Here is a 25,718-nt window from a genome sequence, read left to right as displayed (position 1 = left end):
TGCTAACACAGAGAGACAGATACGGCCCTTAGCTTATGTCTGAGGTATCTGTCCGGTGCGAATGTCCTCAGTTTGACTACTTGTGTCTTGGGAGGTTTTTCTGTCAGCAGTGGCATGTGTATATAAAAGATTTCACGTAGAAAGACGCAAATTAAGGTACAGAAAAGCATAAAATAAATTATTTGATGACAGCTTTGTGATTATTTTTTCTTGTACAGCATTTTTGTTACTGTGGCTTTACGTCATGTCTTGCCACATTTCTGGTTTTCCTGGGTGCTGAACACCTCCACCTCAGATCAACCTTTCAGACTGGAAAGGTTTTAGTGTGGGTTTTTCTCTCATTTTAGACAAGTGTAGTTAGGCCAATTGATCTCCTGACCTTTACGGTTAATGATTAACTGGACTGAGTTCCATTATTGCAAATGAGAGAGTTCAGGTGAAGCTGGTGGAAACACTTTCACCAGATGGGACTTGGGCAGAGGTCTTCTCAGCCATACCAAGGGACTGAGAGGGGAAGTGTTTGTGTCCGAGGAGGGCTTGAGTATCTTCCTGTTAAGTTTGTAGGGAAGCATAAAATGCTTGTGCTCTCTGATCATTTATCTGAATACAACGACAGCACAGCCCAGTCAATGCAAGGACTAGTTCTGCTGTTCTTCCTGCTGCACAGCAAGGTGAGTAGTCCAGTCATGAAAGGGATGCAAGCTGTGAATACATTTACGGTCACTATAATAGAACGTACACTACGCTTTGTTGGGGCTGACATCATTTGTAGAGTACCATAAATCAATCACATACACGTTTATTTTAACTGCTTTTAATTTTTACATAGTGGCAATACAGAGCATTAAATACAAAACTTGAGCCCAAAAGTATCTTTCAAAAAAGTGTTTTAAAGGCATTTAAAAGAACATGAAGATTTAACGGCCTGTCAGTAAAACTGATGGCCAAGCATTTTGAAAGGAATTTATATTGTGTACATATTAACAGCATTTCAAGTTTCACACCAGAAAACATCTTCCTTGATCACACAATCTACGTTCCAGTTATAAGCAGCAAAGCTTTAGTCATCTTCAGTAACCTAACTGGAGCCGTTCAGCTGTCTCTACGTAAAACACGCTGCGTTTTTCTTTTCCTAGAAAACAGCAGCTCTAAAAGGCACTTGTACTTGTTCCAGTAGCCAGATAAACTTAGAACATGAACTAGCCAGGTTTGGCTTTTCTAAGTTTATCCACAGTCAGAGCAAACCTTGGCTTCACCTGAGCGTGCAGCTGAGTTACAGCGCTCTGGTTGCTGAGCAGCGTTCTTCAATCTGGATTTTATTTTTAGTTTGAGCCCCTGACATTTGTGGATAGAGGCCTGAGCTCAGGGGGTTGGCTGGTCCGTGAGCCAGCCCCGTACAGGTCTGGCAGCAAGAAGCTGCTCTGGGAAATCCCCAAAGGACCTCCCCTGGAAATCAGATTATGTGCAACAGCTCCTACCCCTGCTTCCCTGCCAATAGGACTGTGAGGGCTTGTGCAGTCCCCACCTGCTAAAATCCTATCCAGGGACCCAAAGGCCACTGGGAATAAAAAGGCGTCGATGAGCATCTCCTAGCACAGCTGAGATGAGCGATATACTTTTGGCAACTTGCACCCCACAGTACTTTGTACCTTTTTTTTCCTTTACATCACTCCTACGCTAGTTAACACATACTCTGACACTAATCGTTTTACTCTGCTGCTATCTACTGGTTATTTCAAATTCATTGCACTAGCTAGTCACAGAGGCTCCCTCCACATGATTCACTCTTCATGCGCTCGTGTTGGCCACAAGATGATACAGATCGGTTTTGTTGTCTGACCTTTGCAAGCTCACAAACTCATTTTTTGGGGGAAAAAAACCACAAAACACCAAGAATGTGCTACTATTTAAAATATCTCATACCAGGTGACCTTTGCAGCAGGTTCATGTTTTGACTGTTTCGCCATGGAGCAGAACGTGTTCAGTTTTAATTTGGGCTAAAAATTTGCTAAAACTGAGTTTAAAAGAAACACTTTTACACGAAAAATTCAGTATCAAACTAAACTTTGTAGTGCAAGTCATCATTGGAGCTCAAATGACTGATTAACTTAAGGGTGTATCGCTGTCATTATTAACATGTACACAATGTTTTAAGGTGGTCAGTTATGCGCAAAGAATGTTGTAGAGCTAACTTAGTGTTAATGAACTAAAACCACCCCGTTAAGTCTGAGTAGAAAGCCAGGTTTGGATATGAAATTAATACCTGAGTACAATGGTCAAACTTACTCCCCTTGATAAATCACGTACAAACACGCACCTCAGACGCATTGTTTAGTTCCTCAATTCAACATTTTCACATTAGGTTCTTCCGCGTTGTACGAGACCACTCGGTACTAGTGCTATTTGCAACGTCAGAGATTTCAGACAAAACAGCTCTACAGTCTTTCACGTAGTGATCTCAATACGTTAAGATTTCTCAATTAAAGTCTTCATTTTTCCTGTAGACTTCAGCATGTGCGGTCCAAACTGAGAAGGAAACCAGAAACACATTCAGGTTGCTTTCAACAGAGACCTAGCTGAACCATTATCCATCCATCCAAGCTCTAAGTACAACTAGAACCTGAGCAGAGAGAATCTCATTTATCAACTTGCTTCTCTTCATGTAGATTTTACCCACGTTGTAGCCACAAAGTAAAGGGAAACATGTCAGCGATCAGCTGCAATCACTCAGATTAGGCAGCTAACCATCTGCCGGAGAAGCTCTGACTAGAGATCCTTCACTCTACCACAGCAAAATACAAAGATTGATGCTGTTATCTTTAGAAGTTGACAACCAAGTGCTCTAACAGGAGTTTCTTGAGATTATTCCTGTTCTTTGTCCTGCGTTTTTGTGCAAGTCCTTGGAAAGCATAAAAGGACTGATTTGGCAAAGAAGTTACATGCTGATAAATAACCGATGACAGATATTTATTAGCTCATTATGCATCAACATTTTCTCATTTCATAAATGAAAACCTTCAGTTTTCTTAGTTTTTGAGGATTCAATGATCCTTTGTCTCAAAAGACGGACTTCAAATTTCGAAGCAAAATTTGTGAAAAGCTCTTGTGCAAATAAAACATTGCCAACTCTTCTTAAAGCCTCTGCTGCTAGAAACAAGTGATTGATTTTGGGGAAATACACAGCCTTGTAGTTGTGAAGAACAGCCTGAATATTACAGAAATTAAAGGCCTAAACACCAAAAGGCAAGTAAGTCAACCTTAATAAGCTGAAGTACTCAGAAATCCTGAGATTTGTGGCTTAGAAATATTTTTTTTTTTTTTAGGAAAATAATTCAGAGTACAGACGACTCTTTTGTTTGTTTTAAGTTTTGGACTTTTATGTGCATTTTTTTCTAAACTCACAAAGGGAGTCTCTTTTTTGTTCTGATTCTACAGCACAAGGCTTCAAGGACTGCTTACTAACAAAACTGATCTACAGTAGCCTGTTGTGTAAGTAAGTGAATGCTGCTAGAAACTCAGATCTTGAACATCTGCTGCTTAAAAAGCCCTTACTTGAATTTCAAATCAATCTGAAATACACTAGCAGCCATTGTACTATGACATAGATTTTACAAATAATTTAACATACCTGCATTGTAAAGAAACTCTATTAACTCACTATTAACTCAGCTTATGCTAATTATTAGAAGAAACTCCCTACAATAAGATCCAGCAGGCGTTCTGAGCAATTTGCTTTCTATGCCCCTAGGAACGGCTGATGTTTCAGGATCTTGTTTCAAAATTGCACATGCGCTATCTGAATGGTTAAGAATATCACATTCTCATAGCAACACGAGGTTTTTGTTTGAAAAAGAAAACTCCAGGAAGGGTTTTTAAAGCTCAAGTCAAAACAGGACACAATCTTGAGAACAGATACTAAAAACAAAACATGATTGCCACAAATCCTAGTGTGTCAGTGGTACTTCATAGGGCTTTGTGGACAGCCATGTTAACTCCTAGGTATTTGCATCTGTTGGCAGAAAGACTTACTCGGGCTTACCAGGCAATTATCATTTAGTCCAAGCATGTGTTCAGTGAGAACCACAATACTCACCAGCACTACTTCAGTCTTTGTCTTTGTTTCGGTCTTTGGAATCACTTTTTCAGTTTCACTTTGGCTATCGCTTCGGTATCGATAGGCAAATTTCTTTTTGAGTGCTTCTGCTATTAATGCAGCAGGATCCGTAGGGTCAGCTACTTTGGCTTTTGTATCTTCTGGTGATCTAGAAAAGTCAACGAGAAAGTTTAGCGGAGTCCAAAACAAAGCTGGAGAAGTTGTGAATGCTTTTGCTTTCTTGTTACATCACCACCTGTCTTAACCCAAAGTAGTTCTGAGTCATAAAAACAAATCATTAATGCTCAAGTTAACAAATATAAATAAATGCCTTACCTTTTCACCGACCGTAGCTTCACGCTGTTCATGTCCTTGAGGATTTCTAGCATGTTTGGTATCTCAGACTTCTTTGGCCCATTTTCTGTCGGAATCTGTCCAGAATTTTTTTTGTTTTTCCGTTCTTTAATGAGCTCAATGGCAGACACGCTCCGTTGCAGGCCTGGGGGAGGGAGTGGTGGTGGTGGTGGAGGAGGGGGAGGAGGAGGAGGTGGCGGTGGTGCTCCAGGGACAGCAGCTGAAGCAACTGGACTTAACCCAACTACAAATAAAACATGCACTCTGTGTCAGCTTACTTGTAAATGCCCTTATACGTCACAAGTGTTCAGGTAAGAACATCACTAAAATAGCTTTGATTGCTTCCTCTCTGCTTTCTTTAGGTTATCACATAACTTCTTCAACCCTAAACCACTGAAGTAGACGTGACTGAAAAGGCACGTAAAAGTCCTCCTGAAGGAGGAGTTCTTTGGATTTCCAGTTCAAATTCTGGGTGCATTCATGTTTTTACTGCAGTGGGATGGATGTCAGGATGTCTTTTAATTAAATCCTGATTTTAACATTATCAGTATTTCTTTCTTCTGAGAGGCAAGTGCTGGGCTAGAAGTCATAGCCAGTCTGTCACGTGAGCAATGGTTCTTCCAACATCTCAGAAATAAAGGAGTTACCATACAAGATTTTAAAATGTAAATTCCAGAGTTCAAAGATCTTATTCCAAAAAATCTTATTCCAACTCTTTGAGGTAGACAGCTAATCATGTTTCTTAGGTTTAGATTCTTAGGTTTATCTTGAATTGAAATTTCCTGTGCTCTTTAGGTAAAAAATGTTATAGCAGTAAATAAATGAAGAAACCTCTGTTCGAATGCCCCTTTAAAGAAATCACCAAGACCAGACCAAATCAGAATTCTGAGGCTTAAAGTCTGTATAAATAGGTATGTAAATAATACAGGAGTCTGCTCTGCATATACACATTCATACACAATCGTTACCATATTCTACCAGAAGAGGGAGGTAAAGATGATAAAATCACATCAAAATTTAAGTTTCCCAATACATAAAGGAAAAGGGAGAATGAGGAAAAGTACGTTATGGTGGGATTTCTGTCAAGTAACTACACTTCAAGAATGGAACTGAGTGATCCTTAAAACTGTTTTACGGTTTTGAATTTGAATAGATGAGGAAATATAAAGTAACTGCTATCAATTCACAGAAAAAAAATGAACAACATCTGAAGAATCAGAATATTATTTCATGCATGAACAAAACAATGTATTTGCTAAGTGACTGCAGGAACTGATGAAAGCTGAGTGGCTATTGTCTCCAATGAGCAAGGGCTAGCTCCACTAATCCTTGCAGATCATAGACTTAGACCTGGATGGATGGTAGTCAGAGGGGAGGGAAGGAGGGGAAAGAAGCCTACGAAGAGTTACTCTGCTTACTACAGGGAACAGTGCACCGCTTCTGGTTCCGTATGAACGTGTCTGATCCCAGAGACGACTACAGAAAACAATTTCATCTCCTTTTCTGCAATTTATTTTATAAGCTTGAGATGTATGCCAAAAGCATAACTAGCATCTTACATGATAACATCATGATATGAGAGAATCAGTTTCATTACTGGGTGGGATGATTTAGGTGCTAGTAGTTAAATTATGCTCTTTTAGCTTGGTTTATTCTATCACGTTTATCAAGAGCTTTGCTGAAAGCTGTTAATATTCTGTACTTATCCATAGATTCAGAATTCTGGCATGCTTTCACAGAAATGTAAAGACTTTTAGAATACTAGAAAATATAGAAAATCTGACAGGTCTCTTGTCTTCCAGAACTATTCTGTATTCCTTGGTTTGTATGCTACGTCTGTCTACCAAACTAACCAAAACAGCCTGGAGAAGTGCAGTGTATCACAAAAATGAATTAGCACTGTAGTGAACATAAAAAGGACAAACTCATTAACTCATTTGTGCTAAGATTACAGCAAATTGAATACCTGCGGACAGATTCTGCTGTTCTTGCAAGATTACAATTTTGGCTATCTGTGCTCTCAAAGAGGCTAGTTCATTTTCTAGAGCACTGATCTTCTGCAGAGCTTCTTCGTTTGCTGTCACTGTGCTCCTGGACGCTGGTTCGTCTTCTAACAGGCTTGGTGAGGATCCCTGGTTGCATGGGGATCTTCCACGCTGATGTACTTCACCCGGACCGGGCTGGGCCGTTTTTGACCAAACTTCTGACCTGTAACAAAAATATCAAAAGATTTTTTTTCTCAAAAGGCTTTCTAATAGATAGAAACAAAAGCAATGTTACATACAAAACAGGAACAGGAGTTAAAGGAGTGACTTTCAAAGTTGTCTTCACACAAATCACTTCCCCCAAAACACTGTACACCTCCAAGCGAGTAAGAACTTCACATCCTTTCTGTTTGCATCACTGGCTGGTATTTCTTCTCCTTCTGCCTTGCCAGCTTTGTATGGAATCCTTGATTTACAGAGAAAAAGGAATTTATTCCCTCCTGCCCTCAATCTTTCTCTGCCTTATGCATATTTTGGTTTTTGTTGAAATTAAGATTTAAAACATTTATTTGCCCAAATGCTACCATTTTTTTTTCCCCATAGGCTGTAAAAAGTCATTTGTAGTTGATTCCCTTGAAGGAGGAAGAGTTTCTTATTTCCATGGCATGTTTTGTACTGTTCCTGCACTTCTCCAGCCCTCCATTTTAGTGGCGGGAGAGTGGAACACAGGGAACAGTTTAGTGGTGATGCACACAGACTGCTTATCAGTAAATAGGAAGGGATCTTATCTCAAGGTTTCTAACAATAAATAAAGCTATGGAGAATAAAACTTCATACAATTTTAAAGAGTCTAGAAGCTTCCCTTCTCTCTCTCATAAGAGCAAGAAAACACAACTCTGTTGCTTTCCTTTATTACCCACTAAAGCTGAAGCTATGTTAAACACTGAGGGGTTATTGTGCGTCTGCAGCTAACAAGTGGTTATGCTTATAGAAGACGCCAACACTTTAAAACAGTTTATCTCAAGTAGAACTGATAAGGATTAATAAAACAGTTTATCTCAGGTAGAACTGAAAAGGATTACTGATAATAGATTAATATAAACAGAAATACTTTCTAACTGCTGATCGTGATTACCTAACTCTTACCTCGTTCCTGAAACTTCTCAGGCCGGTCAGGATTCCATTATTTATTTCAAACACGAGGGTAAGAACAGTGTCTGGTGATACGTCTTTTCAAAATGTGTAGAGTGGCTCTAGACTAAATACAGCTTCAGAGCTCTGGGTGTATGGGGTAAGCTGCTCGGGGTGGGATCCCCTGAGATCTGCAATGGTGCTACACTCACAACGAGAGCCAAGCTCCGAGGCTAGAACAAGCCCTGTGCTGTGACCACCTCTGTGTGGTCTTAGATGCACAACTGAATCTTTCACAACGCTGACAGAAAGCACCAGCACAACTTGCAAAACTCGGTTAAGCACAGCTGAATATTATGAAGGATGTTAAAATTTAGGCGGTGCTATCTCTGCAGGCATAGAGAGCAACCAAAACTAAGACAATCACAGGATGCTTCCTACGGCAGCCCTCTCTCTGCACTCCCTAAAAAATAAAGTGGAAGGGGCCAGCAGTCACTTCTCTCTTTAAAATGTACCTCCTACAGACTCTTAAAAGGAGCAGAACAGCTGAACAGAAAGGGTATTTTCGGCTCTGAGCAGCAAAGGCATTTTAAGCAAATTTCCTCAGTAGAATTTAATGCTGTGGAAAAATATTATGCCTGAGTTGTCACTACTGCTCTGACTAGGGGTAGGAGAAATATGACTTGACCTTTAGTTGCTTCATTTATAAAATTGCAATCACAGAAAAAAAAAAAAAAAGTCTGCAAGACTGTTTAGGGAATTATCCCGAGTATGTATTTTAACAGTAACACCTATGGGATCTCCTTGAAACAGAATTTCAAATGCACGGAAAACACTGGGCACATGCTACACTACCTAACACCGTGCATGGATGTAATAACCAGTACATACTGAAATATTCATACCTGCTAAGTAGTCCACCTACAATGCTGCATTACAAGCTGTTTGCCCTAAGGTCACTATTTATCTGCAGGATTATTTTAGTCCCAGCCCACTATAATTATCCCCTCCTCCCCCTTTGCACAATGCAGGCATTTCAGCAAACACACCAGTCTTACATCTTTCATAAGAGGTTCTCTGAAGCAACAAAGAGCCATTCTCCCTCTTGTCTCCATTAGACTTAATAGCTTTACAGTTCAATCCTTAAACAAAACATTTCTGTGCAAACAACAGTAGTATTGGCTGGTTCATTTGCTTTGTACCACAGACACTCTACAAATAGTTTTTCTCAAACAAGCCTTGATTTCTGTGACTCCCCTCAGAGTTTGTGAAACTAATGTTGCAGTACCAGGATATCACGCAAAGCTTCACTGTGGCAAGTTTTGTTGGAGGGCATCTAGGTCCTTACTAATCTGTTTTGTGCCTTCGAATTAACAACGTATCCTCCAGCAATCTCTATCTGTGCCTTTCTCTGGAAGGTCGGTTGGAAGACAAACTTCCTCTGCACTACAGAACCCTGCCTTTGTTTCAGGCTACTCTGAGCAGCAGTTTGGGTAGGCTACAACACAGGACTCCATCACTTCAGCCAACTGTTTAATGCAGCTGCCGTGCCATGTAGCGCTCGTGGTCCAACACAACGGTACCTGCGCTGTGATTCTGGACACAGGCGCTCGACACGCTTCCCTGCCAGTTCTGATTATAAGGATTAAAGACAAAATATGTCATCATTTTTTAATTCTCTGCTGCAGAATGCAGAGTCTTAACCAGAAAGGTGAAAAACAATGCGACAAGTATCAGATTGTCAGAATGACCATTGCTGTTAATTAGGAAGCCTTACAATACCTGCCCCATACTAATGAAAGCCTCTGGAGAACTGGAGAAGAATCAGTGCTGGCAATCATGCCATGCCACAGCGGACATTTTTGTGGGAACAAGGTTGTGTGAAGCTGTCACACTCTAATTCTCTGCAATAAATAGGTAAACAAAAGCCACGATCTTCCTTGTATGAAGCCAAACTCCGACATGTTCTCAAACCAGCCTTTCATTCACAATCCCGTTACTCCAATCTCTACTTATTCTTTTCTGGTCCCTACCTTTTCTACCACTCTTCCCTCTCCCAGCACACAAGTGCTCTCCATTAACTGTAACGCACAGTATATTCTCAACAGACAGAATCTAGGTTTTTTTTTTGGCTTCTAACTTGAAGGAGAAGATCTGAGGAGCATACCTGAGCCTTGTAGAGACTTCACCTTCCTCTTGAGCAACCCATCTGACATCTGCAAAGGAGGCCACTGCATCTTCTCTAAATTGATGAGGATGGTTTCCTTCTGTGCCATGAGAAGTAAGCTAAATTTTGAAGACAAATTTGAAGGTTTTAGTCATGATTCCCAGTCCATTTCACTGTTATTTTACCCAATGCTTTTAGTGAGGCTGCACATTACTATTAACACATACATGCACAAAACACATCTTACTTACTTACTACGCTTGTTGCTATCCTGGGCTTGGTCCAGAACGCATTTCACTGACTAGCTCTATGTCAGTGGCTGCCTATACACACTCTCACATGACCTTAACACTGAAAATCCAATGCAAATTGTTACCTTAATGACAAACAAGCATCAACATTCTTAAATAGTGCGCTGTATTATCTCAGATAATGTTTTTAATTACATTCATTACCAATAGTTAGAAGAGACAATAATTACTACTCTTACCTCTTAAACTTTTACTCTGATTTAGTAATATTTTGAAAGTGAAATTCTGTTGAAGTGTTTCCCTTCCTCTACACCTTGCAGAATTTCTGTACAAGAGTTCAGGCGTAAACATTATAGAGGAAACAAGTCACTCCTACTAGCTCCACAATCACACGGACTTTCAGTGAGAGGTAGGATGGAATCAGAATGGAAATGACTGCACTACTTGCTAAAAATCTCATTTATAGCATGCCAAACAGACTATTTTTCAGCACAGTTCTGTCACCAGCTTTTTTGAAGCCAAAGGTGAACAAGGCTGAAGAGACTGGAACCCTTCTTACATTTACACCTAAGTGTCAGACCTGAATGAAGATTTGAAAAATTGTTTGGACCATCAGTATATGTTCCATAACCACAGCTATACAAAATGGTTTTCAATCTCCTTGGAAACATTGGCCGCTTCCCCAGGTTAGACAAGGGCATGTGTACTCAGTCACTGGACTACCGATCAGCACGGGCTCAGAACCTTAGCAAATAAAAGCTACTGAAATACCTTTCAGTAATTTCCTCTGCTCGGTTTGCTGTCTTTAGTTGTTTATCTCCAGCGCAACTATGCCACCTCTTTTGCTTGTATTAGATACAATCCACGTGCCAAATTTGCACACGAGTTGTTGCAGCTGTTTACGCGCCACCTGGTTGTGGCCAAGAAGCTAGTAACACTCACAAAGAAGGTGGTATCATATAGTAATCTCTTAAAGATAGCTTTGATCTGTCCTGTTAGTGCTTAAGTCAAATTTCAAGGCAACTCACCTCTGTAAGAGGCAACTATAACGTAGCAGCAACTATGGAACGGTCGCAGTAACCTGAATTCGTAGCAGACCTAGCACAGTAGGACTGCGGTCTTGATTAAGTGAAACCATTTAGGAAGAACATTCACAGGTATTTCAGTTGTAACCTTTGGTACACAAGTTCCAGGGAAACAGAAATTGTGTTGTTATTTTTTATTATTTTTATTTTTGTTGTTCTTTGTGTGTTGTGGTTCTTTTTTTTTCCTTCCCCCAGGAGTTGTTACAAACAGCTTTGGAAATTGAGATTACTCATCTTCACCTCGTACTCCTGCAACTTGTGCGCGAGCCTTTCTCACAGCTCCCAGGAGTGCATATTGGCATCATCAGATCATTTGGAAACAACAGGGTTTTTTCCAGGTAGCATCAGCACAGATGGTAATATGTTTATCACATTAACAGTTGTGCCTAATACCATCACAGTCTGCCTCACTTTAAAACAGTCTAGAGAATACTATATTGCACGTTAGGATTTCCATTGTTTGAGGTTTCCTTGTTTTGCTGTTGCCGTTTTAAATAAAAAAAGAAATGTTCATGACCACAGCAGCTGTATTAATGTTAGTGGCAATTAAAAGCATCTGTAGCATGTCAGCCAGTTCTTGCAGGTGATACACATTTTCCTGATGGCAATGGTCACGTGAGGAACTATTACCGTGAAAAGACTGAATGCGTATTTAAATAAAAGCACTTGCATCAAAAAGTGTCTTATAAATCAGCAGTAAGGAATGCATTTCCCATTGCCAGGTTTCCTGCTTTGTGAGATAAATAAGTTCTAATCCAACATTTAGTAGCAAGCCTTCTGTTATATTGTGAGGCAAGTTTCGTCTTACTTTTTTATTCATATTTACATGTAAACAGAATCTGCTTGTTACCCATATACAGATGTTTCTTTTCTCTATCCCTATAAATGACAAGGCCTCCCACAGCAGTGGATTTTGAATTTCAAGTTGAGGCAGGATTTTTAATTGAATTTAGAGGTTCAAAGCCAACACCCATCTCTTAAAACCTTTGCTCGTCTATAGAATGATGTTTCAACAGCCCTGCTGAATACCCTATTCCTGCAGCCAACCTTGGCTGAAGAACACTTGGACAACTGCTCTGCCAGCACCTGAAATGGGGAACAGAGAGCTGAAAGCAGAGGTGGACATGGAAGGAGTGGAAGTAGCCTGCTTTTCCAAGAAATATAGAGTTGTTGCCCCAAATTTTTCCTTAACATAGTTTTTTTTCCTATTTTATTATGTGTGTATGCTTCACACATACACTTGTGCATGTGCGCGTGCACCTGTGGCTTTCAGATCCATTTCTGAAAGAATTTCTGGAAAACAAAACACTGTTCTGTTTTAGCTGATGTCAAAGCAGGATCTCTATTTTTCTGTTTGCTCCAGGAAATAGAAAGTGGAACAAATATTTTTATACATTTAAGAATAGAACAAAAATCTCTAATTTCAAATTACTGATAAATTTAGGTGTTAACCATTTTGAAATACTTCAACTAAGACAAACTTCCTATGATTTTTCAAATTAGCCCAGTAAATTCTGATGTTTGCTAGATTCAAGCCAATTCCCTCGGAGACCTGTACTTGGTTACCAGGTCTGTGTCAGACAAACAGGAGAAGCACGGGACTAGAGCAGAGGTGCTGTAGCTGGGGGACACAAGAGCCTTCCTCTCCCTGTGCTACCAATCCAATCTTCTGAGTATTTTGTAGGCTTGTTTGAATCTACCTAGGCTATATTGATGTTTAACTATTTTTTTCCTCCTAAAGACCACAGATAAACCTAAAATAATGACAGACAGAAGAGCGTTATGAACCATTTTCATTTGTTCATGCTATAGAGAACAGATAAGGTAAGTTTTGTCACCGCTGCATGTAGCAGTTAATTTAAATGTTGACTACGGCAAGGCCCAGAGAGAGGTACTACAACAGCTGCAGACCTCAAAAATCAGAATATTAGGCTATTACTCTGCTTATTAGACGAGCAGAACAAAAGCATGCTAGGAGAAAAGAATGAACATAAGAGAGAGATGCTTTCAATATCTCTTATCCATTTATCAGAAAGAAAATGAAAGCCTATAGACAGCTTATTGTTCTTAAAGTTAGAAACACTGATGATACGCATGCACCCTCAGACGAGGCAAGTATGGTTTGCTTTGTTTTTTAATAAAGTGACTTACAGCAAGGTTCAGTGCATGGTCCTTTCATAATATAGCTAAAGCTGGCAAGAAAGAAAAAGGAAGAGACAGCTATAGGAAAGCATCAGTTGCAACAGCATAAAAATGATCAAGACTGGCATTGAACTTCAGTACAGAATCTTTAACACAGGTTAAGACATAAAAATAGACGTTAGCACCACAGTTTTACATGTTCAGCAGTTTACATATTTAAAAACTTATAAATAGTTATAAAATATGTATTAAAAAGCCTTGCATAAACCACATAAACTTTAATATACCTAAAGGCTCAATGTTATAATATTTCAAATTCAATCAACTATGATAATTGCACTTCTGTTTTTAGGATCCTTTCCTTTCATCTAACAGAAGATGAATGTTTAGCCTTACTGTGCATAAAGTCTAAGCAAAGCTGACCGTTTGACTCTTTAAGAGGAAAAAAAAGCAAGTATTTTATTTGTTCTAGCACAGAATTCAGATGAAGATGCATATTTATCTTTTTATTTCAACACTAAAAGTATTCGGAAAAAAATCCCCAGACGTATCTTACAGCTCTCTGCAAGTACCTAAATTCTTCCATATACTGTATTGACAGAAGGCATTACTTGGCTAATTATTAAAAATGAACACTATCTTCCCTTGTATAGCCTTTACAAGGGAAACTCAGATATACCACAGGAGGACTTCACTTGCTTTCAAAGTTGAGGCACACAGAGCCATGCTGCTAGCATAACTACTATGAATTATATACCCAAAAGTCCCAATCCAGCATCTCATTTTGTTGTCCCCCTGCACAAATTTCTCCCCTGCAATGTGTATGTATATATATTTACATACATATATATATATGTATATAAATAAATACATATATATGTATATAAATGTATATATATAAAATAAAAGTTTCATGAAGCCACCAGTACTGGGAGATGCTTGGCCTCCTAGTTTCTCAAAATAATTAACCAAAAAGGCTTCCATGACAGTCTGAACTATCTGATTTTACTAACGTAATTTCAAATTTAAATATTGTTCATATGTTTCATAGAGGATAAAGAGATGAATTTAAGAGTGAAAAATTTAGCTTTGTAGCAATTACCCTGTCTTAGTGTGGGTGATGATTCCCACCCACCATTCATCATCTTTATGTTCCCCTCCCTTGTTCAGTCCCAGAAATATTCCTTTCTCAGCGTGAGTTTCAAACACAAGATTTCTCTAGCTCTATACCCACCCCCAATCCACAGCACACTCAGAGTTGAAGAGATTATGTGTAACAGCTTCCATTTTTCCATCTGTTCCTGAACAACTTGTTATAAAAAGCAAGGGTTTTCTCCTCCTTAAGTTTTACCCTTGCTCTTTACCCTCCCACTATACGCAGTCAAAGTTAGAAGCAAACAAATCAGAAAGCTGCAGAGCACTGATGTTCCCCTTTCACCTACACAATGCTAGCCTTGTATAAAAAAAAGCAAGAGTACTCATGTTATCTTAGAACTAATTTTTAACTTTCTGATAAAGCTGTTTATTTTCCAGATATTTTTAAGTAACACTGTTCATCTTCACATGCCTCTTAAACCTAGCTTTAAGGACTGTTTTCAGAAATCAGTTTCAAACTTTTTTAAGAAAGAATTTTTCTTCCATGAGTAACTTTTTAATACTGTATCGTGTCATTTTAGAAGTTCCATTTTCTTTGGGAAAAAAGTTTGTCTGAAGTTTCATTATGTGTGTTACAGCAACATGGATTCGTGTTTTAGGCAGTATAGAAGCTGAAGAATTCACATTAGGTAAAAGTCTGAACTTGAAGTGGGAAGAACTGAGGTAAATTAATTCTCTGATGGGCCAGGTTTATCTTATTCTGCTTTTAGGAGCCCTCTAGTCTTTTTTTTTTTTTTTTAAAATGAACTGTAGAATTGCTTAAAATCTTTTGACACAGCAGCAAATCTCTTTATCTGCGTAGTGAAACTTGTGTTTTAAACTGCTGAGAATGCCTACCTGAAACTGGACTCTTGGACACTGTATTAGAGAGAGGTTAGTACCAATTTTTCTTACAATACTTCGAGATGAACCATAAGGTTTGCTTGACCAAAGTACCTAGAAGGAAGAAAAAAAGAAGTCAGCTGTTAGATGATTCATTCTTCTATCATATCGAAGTAGCTTCCCCTTACCCTTCTGTACTATGCTTGTGCTAAATGTACTCATGAATTCTAAGTCACTGCTTTCATGATAGGAGAGAGAACATAACACATTCACTCAAATTTCTATCACTTAATTTAGTGAACTCCTTTCATTTTATACCTGATTTGGTAAAACAAAAAAAATGTTTTGGTCATTAGAATATGCCTGTTTAGGCTCATGACAGCCTTTGTATTAAGTTTAAATTCAAAACAATAAATCTAGTAATACAGAAGGATTCAAAATTTAGTAGTTTCTTCAAAAGCATAATTTATCCATTTTTAAAACAACAAAGAGTAATCTGCATTGAGTCATACACCACTTTTTAAAGGGTTTCATGAAAAGCAACTCAATCGTGACAAATCCATAAAGTTATGTAACTCTACATTTCCCAAAGTCTATTTTCTTTTTTCATTACGAGCTCTTCTGACGCAGGAACTGTGTCTACCAGTCTTCGAACAAACAAACCACCCCCTAATAGCTAGCATAAACTACAAAGTGTAACTGTGGAATTAAAGGGTAGAGAAAAGGAAAAGTGAAAAAAAGACATATTTGAAAATGAGACTGTCATAAAATACACATGCACTAGAGAAAATTGCACATAGCACCTCAATTCATCTGGCTTCTGATTCTGAACTGTTTCTACTGCAATTCGTATTTCTTCTACGCTGTTTCAGTAGGGACTGAATTTCTGTTGTACTTAATGTCAAGAATGTTTGCTCTACTGTTTACCGTAGTTGTATGAAATAAAATGAGACTATTATCCTAGGACAATACTACAAATGATCAAGAACAAAAGAAAAGAGCACAGAGACAGAAGTAGGAAAGATTTAAACACAGAGAATGGCAACAGAAACAAAGCAAAGAAGTGAAACAATAACAGGAAGACTATAACTAAACAATTAGAACACTGTCAGATAATTGAAAATACTTGGGCTGTGTCTACTTATGACTGTAGATACGAATTTACTACTCAGACCTTAGTTTTTAAAGGCTCATAACTTCAAGCAAACTCAACATCCTGTTAGAAGGTTGCCCCAAACAGAAAACTTAGATAAAATCCATGCTGTTAATACTATTAAACCAACCCTCATGTGGCACGGCTGTATCGCCTGCGTGATTAGTGTAGGGAAGCTGTGGGAGTTTCACAACACACGGCTGAAAACCATTTTGATATACTAAGCAAAGATCACTACTCGTAGATTTCAAAGGTTCTATTCAGAAGAAAATATGTTCCGTGGTATTTATCCCCAGATTATATTATTTCAAAAACTTCACACAAACATTTTGCTTAGTCCTATACTGAAGCATCTTTCCTTCCCCTGACTTTAATTGAATGTATGACGTTTGATAAAATAAATGCACATATGCATTGCACATATGCTACGCTAGATTTCCACATCAGAGCTGCAACTTTGCCAATCATCCACTCAGACTCGATTTTTTCATTATATGAAATACAAAATTCTCTTGCTTAATATGCAGTTAAGTTACACGTTGGAAAAAAATGCGTTCTAGAGTACTCTATGGGTACTGCATTTTGGATTCCTCAAAGACCTCACATTTGCGACATTAATGTTTATCTGTACATCTGAACAAAGAGCAGGTAGACCTGGAGCCCTCAGTAATAAGCCACCAACAAGCAGTACCACAGTAATACAGCCTCACTATTCACAGCAGCTTCTGCTGCTAACAGCAGGACAGTTTACAAAAGCCTCAAAGCGACGGTACATCGGAAAAAAATAGTATTAGGCAAGGGAAGGCTTGATTAATTACAGTAGTACTTCCCCAACAGCGAAGAGGCTAGACTAGGTGCTGTATTAGCGACATACGGGCAGCACATTATTTAAACAAGTGGTAAAGCTTGTTTAGAGATTGCTCAGACCACAGCCAAGAGGCTGGCTAGGGCCCATATACCCAAAGTGTTTGGCGCCCAAACGCCTTTCAGGTTTTTGCAATAGTTTGGTGCATCAAAGTTTTCTGAGTTACCTAAGCTCAGTCAAGATATGGCTGGGCGATACTTTCAGAAAACCGCACGCAAGCTGCGCCACCAGGTACGTCAATAAAGCCAGCACACCCCCCAGGTGAGCTAGGAAGTCTCACCCCTGTTCACACGACTTCTTGTTGACTTGAAGCACTGGCAGAGCAGGTCTGCAGAACACTACTTAGTCATACCCCTTATTGCATCAGTGTTTTGCTGTTCTGCAGGATGGCTGACATCTGGAAACGTACCTGCATTATCACAGCCTCGATACAAGTAGAGAATGGGGGGTAACAGAGGTTAAAAACCCGTTTTTCCCGCTCTGTTCAAACTGCCCATGACCACAGTAGAACTCATTCTCAAGCTTTGATTTTTCAGAGTTACACTGCATAAAATCTCAGGCTTCAGTTCTAATAAAAGCCTAAAATACTGATTCTGATGGGTAACTTACAATGTATATTAGTTTTGCTCTCCGTAGATTTCCGAGATTAATAAAAGGTTCTACCACAATCACTGGAGGAAGAACCACCTTAAGTAAGTACTGCATAGCTGGTAAGCAATTCCACCTTACTAAAATTATTGGGATTATTGCAGTGAAGCCAATAATTCAGCTCAAAATAGCTCCTAAAGATCCCAGTGATAAAGCAGGCGATGTGTAACACCTATCTCCCTTTGCTAAACATTGAAAGAAAACTCTACATACACTTTCCTCTAGGTAGAGACCTACGCATGTGCATTTCTCTGTTTCCCCAATAAAGAACACAGCCGTGTTGCTCTCATGTACAGTAACACTCTGAAGAGGAGAGGCAGATGTAGCACAATTCTTGTCGTCTCAGTTTCATGGAGCTTTGCACATCTCCAAGATGCAAGCAAAGAACTAGTAACATTTAAGAATTAGTATCATTGTCAAAAGTCAGTTGAAAGTTTTCCTTCAGCTTCAAAATACACATCGAAGCCCAGCATGAAAAGCAGTGTTTACACTGTAAACACTTTATTATTGGAGCTAGAAGGAGCTACATGATATTTTTAATTCACATATTACTTAGTACTTCAGTGTCCAAGTAGTGAATTCCATATTTTTTCCACCAATGCAAAATCATACGAGAATTTGGTATATTTACAGTGTTCTGCTGGAATGGATATGCACAAGCTAAAATACATGAAGTGCTTTCCACGCCTGATTTTCTGAAAAAACAAATGAAGTTTGAAACACTTACTGATTCCATGTTTAATCCAACTTGTTCAAAAGCCATCCTAATTAAGCGCTTAAGCCAGCAAATCATCTGGATTGGAAAATGCCTTTCCAAGCCTGGATTTAAGCCTTCCAAATCTGCAGGACTGCGGAGGTTCCATAGTCCTTCTGAAACAAGAAACACAAACGGTTTAGAAGCATGCTGTGGTCATGTACAGGAGTAAATTGTTCCATGCATTCCAAAAACAAGCTTTAGAAACAGTTACTGACAACAAGATACTTTCAGAGCCAATTCCAAGTACTGCAAGGTACAGGCATCCAGAAAGCAGTTACCTGGTAGAAGTGACAAAGATTTTTTTGGATGATTTTTAAGAAATCAGAGCTGTTGCAAAGTTAATGATTAAAAGGCTGGGAAACTGCGGAATGACGGCAGCAAGGGACTAACACCAAGATCCACGGGCCATACTCCTATCTGAAACTCTTCTCCATGCAAGAACAAGCTACAGAAAGCAGACCACCTCTCCTCTTTCAAGTTCTCTGACAGCTTTGCTGTTTCCTCCGTTTTCCCACAGCTGAGAGACTGGAAATGTGGAAAAATGACTAATAGAAGAAAAAGACAGGAAATAGTGTAGCTGCGGGACCTGAAAATCCTCCAGTGACTTGTAAAGTTGGCCAGATTTCAAATTGTGTCTATTTATACATCCTACCATTCACTTAAATCAAGATGTTTTCATTGCTCCTCTAGCGAAAATAGCGTATTTTGCCTCTAAACATGTTCTACACCAGTCATAACTTGGATGCCATCGAGATGTGTGTGCCACCAAAAAAAAAAAAAAAGCCATAGATGTAGGTTTACGTTTGTTTTGTGCATCAGACTAGAAACAACACTCTGCTGAACCACCCTGAACAACATATTTGTAGCATGAACAAGTGTGGTGCTGAAGCCATTGCACACAGAAGGATGACTAAGGCAACGGAGCAGCAAGGAACTGTTAGCTCGGCAGTTTGAAAGTCGGGAGATGGAAAAGCTCGGCAGTTTGAAAGTGCCCACAAGCACTACGGTTAAATCATCACTGTTTCCATTACAAACATTTTTTTTTTCCCCAACAGTTCGTTAGTAATAACCTACTTCTTGTGGAAACTTGGCAGGAAGAGCGCAACTTTACAGCTACCTTTTTTTAGACAGGCTTAAAAACAAACAAACAAGAGTTTGATATTAGTTTCTCATCACCACGTAAAGAAAAATACACAGCATTGTTTTTTACTGCTGAATAAATTACAAAAAAACTTAATCTATAAGCTAATGTAAAACTAAGAGGAAAAAATATATTAAGAAAAAAACACAACAAAAAAGTGAACCAAAAGATTAGATGGAAAATGTAGTTGTTATAAGAAAAACAACAGGGAAAAATAATTGGCTACCTATCAAACAGCCACCAACATAAGCTACACTAATACATAATAAATAAGAAATCCTTAAGCTATGGACTACCAAAAGGTGGAAAAGTCTTTTAGGGAAGCGTTACCATCTACTTGATCTAGTCTTCCTTTAGGCATCTGTTAATTCTTCCCTTAGACAAGCTGCTAGACTGTATCTTTGATCACACTGCACCTGCTGTATTTTTAAAGCAGGAGAAATACAAGTGTTTCTACATGCCTCATATTAGATTTGGCATCATATCTGGCACTGCAGAGATGCGGTGACATAAAAGAGAGAAAACTGTATTAAAAGGGGAAACCTGTTCCGAAAGTGTGCCTCTCCAAAGGAGCTCCTCTGCCTCATTCCAAAATTCAGACTTGTTGAACACGTAGTGTGGAAATCAAAGAGAAGAAAAAATGGAAGCTGTGTCAAGACATTCACACAGAAGAGTAAAAAAAGGTAGAGAATGTGTTGCTGAGCACCTGAGAGCACAGGGCGGGCGGGTGAAGGCAAGGGACAGCACGATAAGGAGATCACAGAATGGTTTGGGTTGAACACCTCCAGGGATGGGGCACCACAGCTTCTCTGGGCAACCTGTGCCCGTGCCTCACCGCCCTCTGAGTGAAGAATTTCCTCCCAACATCCCATCTAAATCTCCCCTCTTTTATGTCATTTTAGTCACGTTTTGTTTTGTTCAGTAAGCAAAGAAAAGGTATTGACTACTTGGATTCTGACCAACCAGGAGGACTGAGTCGTTCATAACAGAAGGTGATTTGGCCAGAAGCGACTTACTTAAGATGATTATCTGCAGTTCACATTATAAATCATTGTTTCTTCTGTAGCCTAAATACTTCAAGTACCCAAACCACAGTCATCAGCTTCCCAATCGTGTCAATGCCCCATTGTTTGCTTTTGCTGAAGAAAGTGACAGAGGTCTGTCTGTAAAGCGCAGAGCACCACCCAGTTCCTGGAGACTGACACTAAGGGCAGCCATGCTTTAATAAAGACCAGCTAATTAGTCATCTAAAGGCATATCTAAAAGGAAAACATTTACAAGTATATCCCATTATTTTTACAAGATTGATTAGTGTTCCAGAATTATCCCCAGACAAACTTTATACTCGTTTCTTCCAAACTATATTGCACTGCGCTTGTCTTCATAAATGTCAATTATTTCACAATTACTCTGTGACCCAAGTACAGAAAGGGTTCGTTTGAAATGAAACTAATGAAAATGCTGGACAGCAAGAATAAAAGCATTAGCAGATTTTTCTTTCACGCTTTGCATACACGCCAATTTCAGAAGCGGGAGTTAAACATTTATTGCTTCTAGTAACCTAGAATAACACCTCTTTTAAAATATTCATGCTTGCTTTATTTATCCTTTATGTTCTTGATTATCCTCTATCTTCTTGATGCTTCCTCCACTAAAAATAATAGCAGTTTAATTCCTCTAAAGCTTCCGCAACTCAATCACTACAATAAAATGCCCCAAGTGACAGCAATATTGCTAAGAAATGCAGTATTTCTGCTGTGCTTAAGTAACACTATTACAATGATAAGCAGTAGTCATAGGCAAGATTCCCAGAAGAGGTTAGAGGAGTAATAACACAAAAAATTACATATTTGCATAGAGCAGGCAGGGTGGGAATTTCATGGGTTCTTTGTTTATAAAACTCTACTTACAAAGAAATTAACAACGCTCGAGAACTTTCTGTCTGATATGGAAATGTGCAGAAATTCCCTAATTCAGAAACGAGCAGGTCTGCGCTCCTGAGTCTCCAGGTTCTCGCTTTCCCCTCCTGGAGCTCTCCTTAGCCCCCACTTTTTACAACCACTTTTGCAGGTTTCACTCAATACTTCCGTATCAAGTATCAGTCTAGAAGGCTGAGAGACAATACCACTTATAAATTATAAAATGTTAATGAAATAAATACAAAGGCTCTGGAAGCTGTACACATAAGTATACTGGTCAGCAAATACGGAATGAAACCCTCTGCCAGGCTCTCCAGCGAGCGCTACACATGAAAGACGAGAAGAAGGAAAAATTAGATGCAACTGCTTTCCAATTGAAATATTTCTGTATATTTTCCAGTGCTGTATTTATTCAAGTCCCTTCCAAATTATGAATTCTCTCTCTTTAAAAGAAGATATTAATATTTTTATTACTAAAGGAAGTTTCTCTTATTCATGTAAACTCCACACAAAAATAAAAGAGAATGGTTTGATGCACCTGACGCAGAGGATCAGCCATATGCAAAGGACAAGTGCACAAAATCTGAAAAATGAAAGGTCTAGTCTCTAAATTGAAAGGGTACGCATAACACAAAGTACTTTTTTTTTTTCCAAAGTGTGGTTTCAAAGAAACACCAAGCATATCAAAAGTTATATTAAAAAAAAACAAGCAGGTTCCTCCTTGCTTCAGCAGGAAACCAGGCCACGCATATCTTCAGTCTTGATGACTGACACGTGACCCAAGCTCACCTGACGAAATTATATCCATAAGGACACATATTAAAGAATTAATGAAGAAAGATAAAAGCCAACAAAAAATTACCACAGGAAACCAAGCAGGCAGGCAGAATCTTCTGATAAAGGACCGGGCCCTCTCCCAAATCAACACAGACCGCTTACAAGTACTGTAAGTATTTGGCAGAGGTCACGCAGTCAGCTATGGAATTCTGCTTTTGGCCTGGCAGGCACAACTAACAAAGTGCCTGTTACTTTCAGAAGCACCTGCTTGAAATCACAGACCTAGAAAGATAAAAGTCAGTGGATACTGCACAGACAATCAAGGGCTTATCTAAGCTAACATCAGCATGAAATCTAAAGCAAGAATTGGAAACAACACATATATTCAACAGGAGTTGTTAAAGTTTTTTTTAAAGAAATATAACCTAGTTGTACACACCTCAAAGGACAAAAACATATTTACCACATCTTGCCAATTTCACCACACCTTACCAGCTAAGGATGGAGAAGAAGAAAGAAATCATGTTTGAGCACTGGTTTGATCAAAAACCTTTGCTCGACAGAGATTATAGCTAAGTGATACAGCGTAGAAAAGTGAAATGTTCCAACTTTTCTAAGCCATAACCACACACCTACACTCTGCTGCCAGACTCAGCTCCCTGGTTGTTGCTGTGAATGCCAGTCCCTCAGCTACAGCTTTGAGAAACAAGAAAAAGCAAATGTTATTAACAAAAGGATGTATTTGTCGGAAAGGCAATCAAAATGTTTCATGTTTTTCCCCATAATCTCTATTAGTAACAACTTTGAGCTCCTACATGCAGCAGCTAGCTGGTGACCTGACCGAATAAGATTGTTTTGACTCAGCAACGTGCAACTGGAAGTTTTAGAGGCGATGGGCTGAACACTCACCTCCCTTCTGGTTTTTTTTTTTTTTTTTTTTTTTTTTTTTTAGCACTAGGTAAAAAGCAGACAGGATTATCTCCTTTCCACTTATGCTTAGTAAGCGTTGTGCTCGCAGCTGCCCGAAGAGGGACTATTAACGAAGCCCTGGTGCCACTTTCGGGCAGATGAACACACTGCGGTCGATATCAGCATTCAGACCCCCCCTAGCCCTCGATCTGGGGACTTTGGACAGCTGGCTGGACAGAGCACCGCCCAGCACACCACGAGTTACCTCTCAACGACCGCAGTGACCGCGGAACCCAGCACCGCGGCGGTACCGCTGAAGGCGCGGACGCCACAAGAACACCGACCCAACCCCGCAGCCCCTACGCGCCTCTCCCCCCAGATACCTCCGCCTCACTAAAACCCCCTCAGAGCCCCCTCAGGACCCTCCCCAGCGAGGCCTTCGGCCCCGGGCGGCCACCACGGCACCACCAAGCCACCCCCCAGCCTGCCTCAGGCAACGGCCGCGCTCCGCTCCGCTCCGCTCCCTCCCGCTCCCGGCCCTCACCGCCTCAGCCGCCGCCGCCTCAGCGCTGCCTCCCTCAGCCGCTGCTCCCACCGCGCTCGCCGCCCGCCCCCCTCCGCTCAGCCAATCCGCATCCGCCCCGGCACCGCCTCAGCCAATAGGAGGCCGGTCGGCCCGCCGGGAGGCGGGACCTCGGACGCCCTCTGGAAGGCGCCGAGCGGCGACCTTACCCGGCAGGCAGTGGGAGATAGTGTCACGTGACCCTTCGGCGCCTATAAAAGGGGCGGCGGGGCAGCCGCCATTTCCTGGGGGGCGGGAGGAGGGGCTGGGGGGTGGGTTTCGCTGCGGGAGTGAGCGAAGGCGGCTGTGTCTATTTTTTGTGGCGTGAACGGAGCCCGTAGCGCGCCCTGCCTGAGCAAGGCTCCTCGGGAGTGTGGGAGGTGTCGGTGCGGGAAGCGCCGAGCGCTCGGTTTGTGTGCTGGAGGTTTTGTGGCGTTGACCTGGCGCCTCGGCCCTGCCTCACGGGCTGCCGGCGCGTCCTGCCCGTCAACAGCGCTCCGAAGTGCGGCTGCCTCGCGGCTGTGGTGGTAGTGCTGTTTGTGTCTCGTTAAAACGTCCCAGAAAGGGTAAAAAGTATCGCCCTGCCTAGGCGAAATGCTGGTGTGGTAGTGCACAGCGAGCTGCAGGGGGCACGCTGAAATAGCTTCCTGGCACGGGGTTGCCGAGGCGTAGGCCGGCTCAGAAGGAAAACAATGCCTTTCCCGGTGCTGGATCTAGAAGGTATTCCTAATGTTGAAAGTTTTCATAAAATATTATGAGACTTGAAAGTTGAGGGCGAACACTTCAGATCCCAGAGAGCTCGGCTGTGCGGGGTGAAGCAGTAGAATGTGAGAATGGAAAGAACTTTACACCAAGTTTTTTCCTCTTTCCTTACTTAAGAGGAAACAGACTTTAACCTTATTTGCTAAACAGCTTTAAGTCTGTTCCTAATAAATTCACGTTAATGGGACCGGTGGGCTGGGGGCTCACTGCTTTGTGCTTGCTTTGAGTGCAGGTAAGTGCTGTATCTCCATGTAGCTCAGGTTTTAAGCAACACGAAAGTGTCACCGAAGTACACTTCGCACTTTACTTCAGCGGTGAGCTCCATTCCGTTTCTATGCAGTAGAGACGCGATATGCCCGTGGCCGCTTCCTAACCCTCACCCGCGGCCCTCTCCGGACTACAACTCCCGGCGCGCACAGCAGCGCCCCCGCCATCCAATAGCGCCTCACCATTCAACAAGGCGCTCCGCGAGTGGCTGAGAGGCGCTGCCGGAGGGGCGCCAATGGGCTGGCGCGGCGGCGCGGGGTGCGTGCGCGGCGGAGCGGAGCGGGCCGTGTGCGGCGCCCGGTGCCCTGGGAGGGCGATGGGGGCCCGGGGCTGAGCCCCTGCGGCGGTACGGGGCCGGGGGGGCTCCGGGGGACGGCGTGGAGCCCTCGGGGGAAGGGCGGCGAGGCCCTGGGCGGGGAACGGGCCCGGCGGGAGGGGGAGGCCGCCCCCGCTGCCGCCCTCAGCGCCCCGTGAGGGCCGGGGGGCAGGGAGAGGCCGGGGGGCTCCTCTGCGGGCCCCCAGGCGATCGGTGACTCCACACAACTTTTTAAGCATCTTAATTACATTTTCCCTTAAAAACGGTAGGGCTCCCAGCTCTCTTAAATTGTGCGTTGGAGGTGGTGGAGAAGTAAGAGCTTGGGTTTTCGTCTCGGTTGTGGTAGAGAGAGAGAGGAGGGTCTGGAGAGGAAATGAGCGTGGCCTGACAGCATAAGATTTGGGTAAAGCTGAGCTCTGTGCTTTTTTCAGGGGGTTAGGAAAAATAAAGGCAAAAT

The 25,718-nt window shown here is 41.1% G+C and overlaps 2 protein-coding genes across 4 annotated transcripts in view; one reads left to right on the top strand and one right to left on the bottom strand.

Annotated features, from left to right (window-relative positions):
* Positions 1-798: 798 nt before the first annotated feature.
* On the bottom strand, positions 799-24,035 carry MTFR1 (mitochondrial fission regulator 1). Its single transcript, XM_048061696.2, has 8 exons — positions 23,899-24,035; positions 18,579-18,721; positions 15,201-15,299; positions 9,731-9,849; positions 6,414-6,655; positions 4,430-4,691; positions 4,094-4,262; positions 799-2,526 (listed from the first exon to the last, which is right to left on the bottom strand). Exons 2-8 carry the CDS (start codon positions 18,642-18,644, stop codon positions 2,467-2,469), a joined length of 1,017 nt encoding a protein of 338 aa, XP_047917653.2. The 5' UTR covers positions 18,645-18,721; positions 23,899-24,035; the 3' UTR covers positions 799-2,466.
* Positions 24,036-24,191: 156 nt separating this feature from the next.
* The window catches only part of ARMC1 (armadillo repeat containing 1), a 31,082-nt gene continuing 29,555 nt past the window's right edge, over positions 24,192-25,718 (top strand). Inside the window, exon 1 of one of the 3 annotated variants that reach the window (XM_048061699.2) lies at positions 24,192-24,636. The gene's annotated coding sequence lies outside the window, so the exon portion shown is untranslated. Of the gene's footprint in view, positions 24,637-25,162; positions 25,292-25,718 lie in introns of those variants that run through there. The other 2 variants (XM_048061697.2, XM_048061698.2) reach the window with 2 other exon arrangements.

The sequence above is a fragment of the Anser cygnoides genome, chromosome 2 (genome assembly GCF_040182565.1).
Source record: "Anser cygnoides isolate HZ-2024a breed goose chromosome 2, Taihu_goose_T2T_genome, whole genome shotgun sequence".
NCBI classification, from domain to species: Eukaryota; Metazoa; Chordata; class Aves; order Anseriformes; family Anatidae; genus Anser; species Anser cygnoides.
This window is presented reverse-complemented; position numbering and strand designations above follow the sequence as displayed.

Bases quoted from the DNA above. Each gene is read 5' to 3' on its own strand.
- MTFR1 (XM_048061696.2), bottom strand. From the start codon at position 18,644: ATGATTTGCTGGCTTAAGCGCTTAATTAGGATGGCTTTTGAACAAGTT. The intron at 4,263-4,429 runs GTAAGGCATTTA...TGACTTTTCTAG, and splicing joins AAGCTACGGTCGGTGAAAAG to ATCACCAGAAGATACAAAAG. The intron at 2,527-4,093 runs GTGAGTATTGTG...TTTCCTTCTCAG, and splicing joins CAAAGACTGAAGTAGTGCTG to TTTGGACCGCACATGCTGAA.